Source organism: Lemur catta, chromosome 18 (genome assembly GCF_020740605.2).
Source record: "Lemur catta isolate mLemCat1 chromosome 18, mLemCat1.pri, whole genome shotgun sequence".
Classification (NCBI taxonomy): Eukaryota; Metazoa; Chordata; class Mammalia; order Primates; family Lemuridae; genus Lemur; species Lemur catta.
In genome coordinates, this window is record NC_059145.1 from 45,643,483 (window position 1) to 45,656,095 (window position 12,613).

General features: G+C 45.5%; 1 protein-coding gene across 1 annotated transcript in view; it reads right to left on the minus strand.

Moving 5' to 3' along the window:
• LOC123623600 (myosin VIIA and Rab interacting protein) overlaps positions 1–12,613 on the minus strand; it is a 255,538-nt gene that overhangs the window by 13,118 nt on the left and 229,807 nt on the right. The window contains 1 exon segment of the mRNA XM_045530922.1: positions 7,506–7,700. Coding sequence (XP_045386878.1) covers positions 7,506–7,700 — 195 coding nt within the window.

Here is a 12,613-nt window from a genome sequence, read left to right on the forward strand (position 1 = left end):
TCTATTTTATCATGTACTGAGCACTAGAGAAATTCTGTTTCTAAAAGATCTTCACAATTTAATTATAGCCACTTAGCCTTTGTTTTCAAAACAAGAAATGGTTCTTCTTTGTTGTTTGTCATATTAAGAAAATGATAAATATTTCAAAGGTATTTGAGTGGAGAAATTATTCAAAAAATGTATCTCAAAATTTCTAAAGTTGAAAAATTTCCCTTCAGAGGGTAAGAAAAATTAAGGGCAGAGAGAGGGAGAGAGGGAGAGAGGAGAAAGCTATGGTAGTTTGAAGTTTATTATTTTTTTATTTACACTTTTCCCTATTTATACCAAAAAAGTAATTTTATTTTAACAAGGTAATTTAAAATATAAACTGACAGTTTTGCACAATGAAACAAAATATGGATTGTTTAAATTAAATGAATAAGTATGGCAATAGTTAAATATAACTTGATATAACTTTGGCCTCAGAACTTTGATTTTACCAGAAACATGTAAAACTCAATGTCATCACGCCCTAGGATTGTATCAACCTAATTGCCCTTTACATCTTCAATGTGGCATCTGCTAATGTTCCTTGTTTTTTTCTGCCAAGACAAAGCAATATGAAAAAGCTCCAAGCCCTCAGCAAGGCCAGGATGTTCGTCGTTTACGATGTGTTCCCTAAAAGCACCAGAAGGAAGGGCAGATTCAGTGGTTTGGCACTGACACCAGCTGAACGGGAATTTACAGCCAAAGTGATGGTGCCCAAAGGACCGGAGGAGGATAATGATGATGATGATGATGATGAAGACACGACATGTATTTATTGAGCCAGGGGCTGAGCCAAGGGTTTTATGCAACTCATTTATGCTCATGGCAATCTTTGTGTATAATAGTATTGCACTGTTACAATCACTATGTTAAAGATTCTAAAGAGAACATTTTATGTTCTAGGAAGGTTCAGGGGCTTTCTGAAGTCTCACAGCTGGGAAGTGGAGGAGCCTGGAATTGAACTCAGGAGGGCTGAATTCTGATCCTGTGTCTTTATCTTCCTTGCCCTGTGATGCTGTGATAATCTCAGTTAGAATGTTATGACACTTTACCTTTCAAATTCTAACATAAAGGTACTAGAGTTATTGCAGTTATAGATGGATATAATATTTGCTCAGTTGCCGGCTTGAAATAACAAAAGTCAACGAGCTATATGATGAAAATGCTTTATAAAAAAATAACACATTTAAAAATTGTTCATCTGGAATTGCTTGCTAAGGTCTACTTTTGGCGAAAACTGTGGTTACCACATCTGAGTAATCTATGTCCTCTTTAAACTCTAGCCCTTGATGCCTGTGACCCCATTGACTAGCCTTTCTCAAAGTGTTGGTTCAAGGAATGAGAACTGGTGTTTCATAAAGAAAGACTTTTGGTCAAACCCTCTAGGATAAAGAGCATTAAAGAGATTTCTTTACCGTAAGACTCTCAGAGTCTTTAATGTGCCAATATGTATCTCACTTTTCCTAGAAGAGTATGCAAATTTCCCAAATTTATTTGACCGTAGAGCATCTTGTTGGACTTGGCTTCCATGAAACACACTTTAGGGGACTAAGGGAAGATAATAACTGATAGCATTCCTTTTCTTGCTGTCTGAGGGTAGAGAACCACCTGAGTAACCCTGACAGCCTCCACAAGTTCTGGTGCCATGTCCTCTCCGGTGCAGTGGGGGCTGTAGGAGAGCCTCAAGAATATCCTCTGCTTGGTCCTGGATTTGGTGGCAGGGCTGGGCTCCCCACGGGGCAGTTCCACTGTGTCTGCTGCCACTGGTGGTTCTACCTGGGCAATATGGGGCAGAACTAAAAGGGAAGTTGGGATTGCCCTCCACTGCCTCTGTGGCTGGACATTGTAGGTGACCTGAAGTTGCCTCTGTCAGTTAGCAAAGATGAGAATGAGGCAGCAGGTTCCCAGATAGGGGTGGGAGGCAGAGGGAGCTGACTCCACTCTCCACTTACAACCTTGCACAAGTCCTCAAGGTGGCCCCCTTCCTGCTGTTCACACCACGGGTCTGAGAATGGTCATGCTAGTTGTTCTCTGTTGACCCCCCAGGTCCATTTTCTACCCTTCTCTGTGCTGCTCTGCTCCCCGGGAGGCTGACCTATGTGAACCTCATCACCAGGGCTCCCTGGCCGGCTGGGATGGGCTTGGCCAAGGGAGACGCCAGCAGGAGACTAAAGGTAGGAGTAGAAAGAAGAGTGTTTCTTTCCCTTCTCTCTCCCAGTGTGGGCATCAGGTTCTGGTTGCAGTAGGATCTGGGCTCTGGTTACACTGCTGAGGGGCGGCAGCAGCTCCACCCAAGGAACTGAGCCCCTACTGTGTGTTGCTGTGGACGCTGGTGTTAGCCCAAGGTTGTTCCTGCCTTTAGGAGAGGCAAAAGCTGATTTCACAGTGCTAACGCCAGGCAGCAGGTGAGAAGCGTCAAAGCTGAGAGACTAAGGGAATTCTAAAATACCATGTCCTCCCCTAATCAAGTGGGTTAAGAAGGCAGTTTATGAAAACAGGAGATTGGATACTGAATGTGATATTTCTCCATTTTATCTTCAGTAGCTCTGAAACCTTCACAAGTATATTTAAAGGTGAACATTCTCTACCAAATGTTCTCTTTCATCTCCCAGTCCGGGTCTGCGGTAACCAATGTTCAGAAGGCGAGAATAGTGTCGCCTTTTCTATTTCTGACGGTCCCTGGGTCCCCCGGCACAAAGGAGAACAGCAGCGGAGGAACGAAGGAGCGCTCTGCTCTTCGTAACGCAGACCCACAAAAGCCACGATTCAATTAGATCAGCTGCACCCAGAGGCCAGTTTAGGAGCCAGCCGCGGCCTTGTCATCCCGCTCGGCCCATTCCACCCTGGAAGCAGCGGGCGCGGCATCGCAGGGCTCTGTGATCTGCCGAATTAAAGAGATGGAGAAAAGAGTCATCCCTTCTCTGACTCAAAAGCCCATAGAATTCAAAGGAACATAGATGGAGTTGCTTCTGGGGTGAAATTTGAAAAGCTGAAGTGGGGGAGGGAAGCGGAAAGAAGAAGGCAGTTAACTCCTTGGGGACGGGAGAGGTGCGGGTGGGACAGGACAGGGGAGCTGCCACCCGCAAACCAGCCTTTCAGCCACACGTCCCCACTGGGGCTTCTGACATCTTCAATCAGTGGGTGAATGGATGTGTTTTGAATTGCAAGTGTTACTGAACCCAAGTAAAGAAACATAATATACAACAAAAGGATCTTGCAAGATGAAAATTCAGACAAGGCCGCTGCATTTTTTTCAACATGCTTCTTGGAGGGGGGAAAAAAGAGCAAGCTGTCTTTGCTTTAAGTGTGCCACAATGGATCATTGTCATTTAAATCCAGATAGTCATGCATTGTTTTCTTGATACCATACTTTGTGAAACATACATTCCTTTCCTGGTGCACCGCATCTTTAACTTTTCAATCCTGTGTGTCCAGGATTAGGGCCGTCTCAGCATCATCAGCGTTAAAAGAACTGTGTTATAAACACATTTAAAGATCAGAGACCCTGCACTTCAGAAGTGAAATGTTTCTTCTTTTGAAAAAGGGCTTCATTCCTCTGATGTGGTCACATATCAGCTAAATGCTTGCTGAGGGCCTGCTCTGTGCCAGGCTCTGGGACTGAGGGCTGGGGCTACAGGATCTTATGCAGCTGGTTCCTAACCTGGGGGTGATTTTGCTCCAACCCACCCCTTAACATTTGACAATGTCTGGAGACATTTTTGACTGTCACACTAGGCGGGCACTGCTACTGGCAGCTAGTGGGTAGAGACCAGGGGTGCTGCCAAACATCCCACAATGCACAGGGCAGCCCCCACACAAAGCATCACCTCACCCAAATGTTGTTAGCGCCGGTCTAACAGGAGACAGTTGCGTGAGCAGTAAGGACAGCAAATGAGGGAAGTGGTCAGATAGATGCACATTTAGGTTTTATGGGAGCTCAAAGGGAGAGAGTCTTTACCTTTTAAAGTGAAACAAATATCGGCATTTTTTATCTTGAATCATTTTAATTTGTTATTTCAACTTCTATCAAAAAATACCTCTAACAGCAGTTCCTGATTTCTGGGGACAGCATTCACGAGGGCACCGCAAAAGCAGGGTGACTCTACTGGGTCTAGAAAGATGGAAGCACCTGCTTTGATTGGACACCAGCTTTGGGAGCAGGACCGTGCCAACCGGGGATGGTGACTACGGCCTGAGTGACTGATGTCCACATCTCTCCGTGTCACCCCTCGTCTAGAGTGTTGCAAAATTCTCATCATCAGGCATTTCCTGAAACACTCCACAGTGACTGTGGATATTTACATATAATAATCTATCCTATTCTTTCTTTCCTCACAAGTCAGAAGGATAGAAAAATCCGTTACCAGCAGACACACTTGGTATGCCAAAGCAAACACTCACAGTGACTCCCCAGGGGGCAGGGAGAGCCTCCTGAACTCCAAGTCATCAGTCACCCCCCCCACCCCCTGCTTCCAGCTGGCAGACTCTCACTTGGGAGCCAAATTTTTTCTTTCTTGAATGGAAATGGGGAAATTATGGAGTCCTTTAACATAAATACAGTCATGCATCAATTAATGACGGGATACATTCTGAAAAATGTGTTGTTAGGTGATTTTGTTGTGGGAACATCCTAGAATGTACTTAACACAAACCTAGATGGCACGGCCTACTACACACCTAGACTGTATGGTGCGAACTACTGCCCCTAGGCTGCCAACCTGGACAGCTCGCTACTGCGGGGCATACTGTGGGTAACTGCAAAACAATGGTAAATATTTGCGTATCGAAACATAGTAGGTACAGTAAAAATATGGTATAAAAGATCAAAAATGGTACATCTGTACAGAGCACTTACCATGAATGGAGCTTGCAGGACTGGAAGTTGCTCTGGGTGGGCCACTGAGTGAGCGGGGAGTGCATGGGAAGGCCCAGGACAATACTGTGTGCTACTGTAGACTTCACAAACATTGTACACTTAGGCTATGCTAAATTTATTTCAAAAAGTATTTTTCTTTAATAATAAATTAACTTCAGTTTACTGTAACTGTTTTACGTGATAAACTTTTAAAATTTGTTTTAGCTCAACTCTTTTGTAATAATACTTAGCTTAAAATACAGACACATTCTACAGCTGTACAAAAATATTTTCTTTCTTTATATCCTTATTTTTAGAAGCTTTTTTCTATTTTTAAAATTTTTAATTTTTTTACCTTTTAAACTTTTTTGTTAAAAACTAAGACATATACATAAAAAAAAAAAACTAAGACGTAAACACACATATTAGCCTAGACCAACGCAGGGTTAGGATCATCACTATCACTATCTTCCATCTCCGTATCTTGTCCCAATGCATGGTGTTCATAGGTAATAACCGTGGAGTTAATAGCTGCCATGTCCTATGATGGCAATGCCTTCTGGAATACCTCCTCCTGCCTGAGGCTGTTTTACAGTTAACTTTTTTTTTTTTAATATAAGTAGAAGTAGTACACTCTAAAATAACCATAAAAAGTATACTAAATACCTAAACCAGTAACATAGTCTTTTATTACCATTATCAAGTATTATGTCTTGCACATAATTGTAGGTGCTATACTTTTATACGACTGGCAGTGCAGGTTTGTTTACACCAGCATCACCACAGACATGTGAGCAACACATTGTCCTATGACCCTCCGATGGCTACAACGTCACTGGGCACTAGGCCATAGGAATTCTTCACCCATTATAATCTCATGGGCCCCCTGACACCAATGCGGCCTGTCATTGACCAAAACATCAAAATGCGGCACATGACTGTATTTGCAAACACCTTTTAGGAGTATAAGCTACATGGAACTGAATTTGAAGAAGAGTAAATGTAAGCACTGTCTTTCCCCCCCAGCACATTCATTCGATTTTGCCTTCAGAGATGTCCAAATTTCCACAGGGAACCAGCTGACCCGGCTGATGGTCTACAACCTTCCTACAGTGTCGAAGCAGGTACGAGCGCTTTCCCCTTCACCCCTTCCCTACTTTCCAGAAACCCCGTAGATCCCACCTCCCTGCCCTGCAGCCCTGACCCTCAGGCAAGGCTTCCTTCTGGCAGGAAAGGAGCTGGCACCGCGGAGGGCCCAGCCAGCCTGCATCAGGATCCTCAGACGAGCAACGAGTGAGAGCGGGGTGACCAAGGCAGCCGGGACTTCCGGGCCGTCCTGCCTACACTTCAGTGAAAACAGGGGATTTTTCAACAAAGCAAAATCACTAGCAGGACTTATTTTATTTCCTTTCTTTCTCAAGTGTTTTCCTCTGGAAAGCAGCAAATGCATACTTGTCCCAGGATGAGAGAGCTAGGAGTGTTTATAATTAAGGTTGGAACCATTTTTAACAACTTATTCTTTAGGTACGTTAATGGGATCATTATAGGAGTTGGCTGATGACATGCTTGTCAGATACTAATAAGAATATCTAACTTTTATTGGGTACTCATTTTGTGCCAAGCACTGTGCTAAATGTTTTATTTCCAAAGACAAAATGTAATTTTAAATATACTTGATGTTAGGCATTTTCCTCTTGGTCAGCCAGGTCTACCAGCAATGGCTAGTTGGCCTCCTTGTGGAGGCAGAGGGTGAGGACAAGGACAGGAATGTGGGGGAGGAGTGATGTGGCAGAGTCTGGGGTCCAAACATGCTCACAAGGTAATGCAGGTAACGCAATAGGGTCTTAGTTCTCAGAGTGCTTGGAAAATTCTGGTGTGGACTGTGGTAGCCTGAGGAGGAAGGAAATGGGCTTCCTGTTGCTAATGGCACAGGGAGGCTTGGGTGATTCACTGGAGACAGAAAAGGTAGATGACTGTGTTGGTATCTTAAGTCAGGGAATCAGGGCAGACCGGCTGTAGCAACCTAAGTTCTTTTGGCCACCATCCTCCTCCCCTGTGGTGGCACTGACAAAACTCCACCTGATCCCCTTGGATCTCTGGTATTACTACTCTATACCCTCCTCCCTGCCCACCAAGCTGCACTGTGCTTTTGCTCCCAGCAGCTCACATCTATACAGACGGCTGCCTTTGGGCCACAGGAGACACGCCATCTGCATGCAGAAGGACTGAGTGCCTGCTGGCTATAGGGAGGGCCAGCTCCCTTGCCCTAGGCCAGGACAACTCTGAGATGCAACTTACACTCCAGAGCTCACTGCAGGGTCAGGCTGAAGCTACTCTTTGTGTAAGATCGTACCCTTGCTTAGATTCTTTCCTTTCCCTTCCTTCCCCCCTTCCCTTTCCATCCCCGCCTTGGGAGCACTTTCCTGACGAGTCACTCACATACAAATCCCCATCTCAGGGTCTGCTCCTGGGGAACGAAGCCTAAGACCCTCCCTGAGAATATATTACTGTGGTGTGGTGATGGTGTGTGTGTGTCCTCACACTCCTCGTGCTGAGCTACAACTTCATCAGCTTCTTCTTGGAACTCGTTCACCCTTGACAGGGCACGACCACACCCTCTTACGTTTTCTTCCAGGGAAGTCAGCTGCTCGTCCAGTCTCACTTGGTCTGTCCCAAGAGGAAATGTCCCCTTCTCTCTGTCAGGAGGGGCTGGTGGGGACTCCCAGGGCCCTGTAGACTCTGCTATCAGCTCCTCTGTGGCGTTGATGACTTTCAGGACTTCTGTGGAGATGTTGCAGAGAGAAACAGCAGAATACTTCTGTTTGGTCCAATGACAGAAAGGGACAGAAGACAAGAACAGCACATTAACAACCACACAGGAATTCTACGTTATCGTGACACTCGTCATCATGAGATCGATTCTGCAGTTCCACACACAAACACCCATGTGCTGAAGGAACGAGAAGATAAAAATGCACGCAGCAGAAGGGACCTCAGAGGAGGCCGATTTGACTTGGCCTAGTTTCTGTGACTCACAGTGAATTATTTCAGATTCTTAGGGAGGGAGGGAGGGAGGAGAACACGAATGGAAGCTGTATGTCCTCTGCCCACTGCTGATAGTTTAATATCCATTGTCTCATTTGCTGGGTGATACTCTACTTCCTCAATATAACTTCAGCTGCAGACTCTGTCGAACTGTCTACACTGTGGTCCAGCGGGTAGCTCTCTGGACTGGGATTTAGGAGACCTGGGCTCCACATCTGGTTCTAACTTTATCCAGTCATGGGACCTTGGCCAAGTTATTTCCCACTTCTGGAAGTCATTTTTGTCATCTGGGAAAAGAGTTTCTCGGCAGTCTCTGAGTAGACACCGTATTAGCTCACACACTATCTCCAGCCCATTCTCCCTCGGAGGTGAACGGAAAAACACTCTATTTCCCAGCTTCCCTCGCAGCTTGGGGTAGTCCTGTGACACAGTTCTGACAGCGAGGCTGGAGGAGAGGCCTACTGAGGGGTTTTCTAGAACAGCTTTTGTTTTCCTGATCAGGGGAATAGATGCATCGGATGCCCTCCTCCACTCCCAGCTTGTCCCTGCCTTGAACATAGATGTGCAGCTTCCGAGCCAACAGGAGCTCATTTTAAAAAAGGCAACGTTGTACATATGAAAGCAGATATGCTACTCGTCTTAGAAATAAAACATGCATTTAGAAAGTTTGCCCCTTATTTGGTAGACACGGTGTCTTTGTATCTCTTTTGAAAAGAAAGACATATGATGAAGGGGTTCAGAAAAATAAAGCTAGACCACAGCACGATGGAAGGGAAAGTGTGAAAATTCACACACGTATCCCTTTGATTACATGTTCAGTTGAGTCAGGATGGAGATCACTCTTTCTGTTTAAGCATCTCTTAAGCCTTTCCCATTAATAACCTTGACCCTTTAATGACCCTGGACTATTTGGAAATTCGGTGTAGATGAAATCCCTGTCCTTCTGGCCTGCCTGTGGCCCCACCCCATCCATTGTCACACTGACATACTGTCCTGGCCCCTGAAGGCATTGGCCTTTGCCCTTAGTCAGGGTGGGGAGTCCCTGGCAGCTGGTCTGAGGGCAGCACTCAGCTTCACCTGGAGGTTAAAGACCTGGGCCACTTCAGAAGGGAACTACTCTCAGGCTGGCAGAAGTGACTGAAAAAATGATACGAAAACTGGACAAGATCTCTTGGTTGGTAGGTGTCCCAGTTTTGCTTTCCACTGGGAAATGCAAACTGGAATCCACAACAATTTCCCACCTGTAGGGAACCAGCGCTTCTTGTCTGTGACCTAGGAACGGGCTGTTTGCTTGGACTCGAGGGTGGGAGTAGACAGGGCACCTACTGGAGTTTGAGATAACTGGGGTTTAACTAGCTGTAGGACAAGAGCAGGGCACCTAATCTCCCTGTTCCTTAGTGTACTCACTGGCCAATAAAAGAAGTCCAATTTCTTACAGAGCTAATGTTGACTTGTCATGTAAATGTCCTGTTTCCTGCCCAGGCTAGAGAAAAGTGGAAAGCACTTTGTACAGCTATGTTAAAAAAGCTATATTTAGCACTGGACGGGGATTTTATGAAAAGCTGGTGGAGATTTAGAGGTGGCTGACAGGGAGCCCTGTATGTGGGTGAAATGCGAAGCTCAAGGGTCCTTTCTGCTTCTGTTGCTCACAGCCCCAGAGGGACGAGCTGAATGGCACAAGCAAAGCACGAGTTGGGGGCCCAGACGGAGCAGTCCATGTGGTAGCTGACTTGACAGCAGATGTTAATTACAAGACAGATCAAATGTGAGTTTCATGATAGCAAATAAGGGAGAGGTGAAGGCGTGGGGACAATCATCTGACAGGGTGGGTGTCTACTGCAGAACAGGAAGGTGGGCCTCAAAGACACTTGCAGCCAATGGACCCACAGATGCTGGAATGAAAATGGCTGATAAACCCATGTAACAAAATTCAACCTTCTAGTGATCAAAGAAATACAAATTGAATAACAAATTTGTTAAGTGCCAGAAACATACATGATTCTCTTTAAAAATGGCAAGTATATGCCCACATGCCTTTGACATGAATAGAGCAGAGCATGTATTTGAGTTGTTGATCCCCACGGGATGCGTTTGCTCTGATGCACCCATGCTCCCAGTCTCCTGATGACTGATGCTCAGCTCTGAGAGCCCAGGTGTCCACTTTTAGGGTTCAGCCTGTGTCACAGCCCCATGGGGAACATCAGATCCATAAAGTCAGCTTCACAACCATCGAGGCTGAAACAAGCAGTCCACCACTTGGAGAACAGAAGATGATGAGAAGCACACCCGTGTTGCAAGCCCACAACAGAACCGCGGGGCAGAGTTACAGGAAGGTGAGATGCGTGACTGCTTTCTGCCCGAGGCAGAGTTTCCTCAATCGCTCATCAAGGAGGATGCAAAAGTAGTGTCAACCTTAACAAAGACTCACACTCCCAGCCTGGCTCATAACTGACAATGGTACCAAAGAAGACCTTTAATAAAGTAATTTACCATTCCAAGGCTGTCACAGTGGCCATTTCAACGAAGCCCGAAAGCAAGACCAAGTCAGGACCCATGCCATAAACCCCAGATTATTATTTCTTTTCTAGGGACTGCAGGGCAAAGCAAGACTGCTTTTTGTCTCACATCACACAAACTTTAGCATTAGCAATCTTTCTATCCTTCCTCCATGCACTTTCTCTTCATATAAAACATGTTGCCATAAACAAATTCTTACCCCATTTACTCTTCCTGATAAATTATTTCCTAAAGACATGCAGAATGCAAGGTATTACCAGGTGAGATTCTGAGCCCGCAGAATTCTAAAGAAGAAAATATTTTCATTCTAAACAGTAGGTACACCTGCTTATTAACAATCTTTGCAAATTCTCCTGAGCTTTCCCCAGTGTTATGATTCATTTCAAATCTTTGTGCTGGATAAAGAAATGCAAACTCATTTTGAGCTGGAATAAACAGGAATGCTCCTTTACCAGACTATCTCAAGCTTGTGAACGTGTAAGCCTCAGGAGCATGTTCTAATCATAAGATGCCTGTCTTCATAGACAGAGAGAGACCACTTTGGAATTAACGAGGGGGGATTCCAGCCCCAGCCCCTGGCACTTGTGTGTGCCTGTGTCTGCCTCGCCTGGGCGAAGACAGACCCAGTGTCTGGCTGTGTGTAGCGCGCTGGTCTACGCCACAGGTCCTGGTGTCTACTTACATAACTTGATATAAGTCTTGATATAATATAATGTGGGAAAAAAAAACCTTTGAGAACTAAATGATGTCTATGGGTATCTGGGGCGGGAGAGAGACTTTCCTACCTCCACCTCAGGGACTGTTCTGACCCCTATAACAAGAGTAAAAAGGCAAAACAGGTAGAAGCTGAAGCGACATTGACATTTGGGTTTGGAGCTATACAGAAGCAAGCAGCATGCCCAGGGTCCGTGGGTCAATCAAGAAACAGGGAGGGGCACTGGCGAGGGAACTGTCGCTGCAGGGTCTTGCAAAGGACCTCTTACCTGTTAGGCACAGTGGGCACTCAGCCTAGGGCCTATTATTATGCCCATGAAAATGTTTTACTTTCTATTAAAATCGCAGGGAAAAGAATGAACTCTTTTCTCCGGAAACATGTTTTAATACATATTAGCATATCAATATTTATAGCAACACAGGTATAAAATATGATTTTTTAATGTCTTTTATGGAGGAAGGGGCCCACGAAGGCAAAAGTGCCTAGGCCCGCCAAAGTCACGAATGGCCCTGGCTGTGCCGCTCTGGAGCCCATCTGTGGAAGGCACTAGGCAGGATCTGGTTCCCAGAGTGGCTGGGTGGCAGTGAGGCGCCTGGTGAGGCTGGTCTTCCAGGGGCTGTGCCAGCTCCAGACATCAATGAGGCCCTGAGTGGGCATCTGTCATACAAGAGGGCTGTTCATGAGCACAGAGAGAGACAATGGGGGCTGCTGGGGTCCTGTGGTTTCTGAACGGGGACTGATGCTAATATGACCTCCTCATTTGCACACAAATGCCCATGAGTTCTGAGAAATTCGGGTTATAGCGTCTGTGTGATTGGGCAAATAACTCAACCTCTCTGAGCCTCAGCTGCGAAATGGAGAAAGCACCATCTAGCTCAAGAGGCTTTTCAGAAGACTAGACAGCACGTGTCAGGTGTCCACAAGGTGTGAGTCCAGAGCTGTGGCCCCCTCCTTGAGCCCCTCCCGCTTGCCCTGCAGGCCTGTTTCCTGGCTGGAGGTGGGCTTGTATCGGGGAGGGCCTGGTGGCTCAGCCGCCTCTCAGTACGTACTGTACTCTTGAACCAGCTTTCCTTGCCTTCTTACTGTTTCCAAGAATGAATTTTACCATTACCCAAAAAGGTTAAATTTTGCTGCTCTTTGTTTCCCAGGTTTTTTTCTTTTGCAAAATAAGAATATTTTAAAAAGAAAAAAACCATTTTAATGTACTATTGCCTAGCACCACCATAATTTCATAAAGAAAGGATAACTTAACACCAAAAAAGAAGTATGTAATTACAGAATACAGAACAGTCTGTCCTAAAATATGACAGTAATCAACCTATCAGAGAGAGAAAGAGAGGTTTTATATTTCTCATTCTGTTGTTTCCCAGCTCTAATGAGTAACAAGAAAGATGACAGTGGACCCTGCGTTTCCCTCGTACTGGGAGCAGACTGAACCACACACACCGATACTC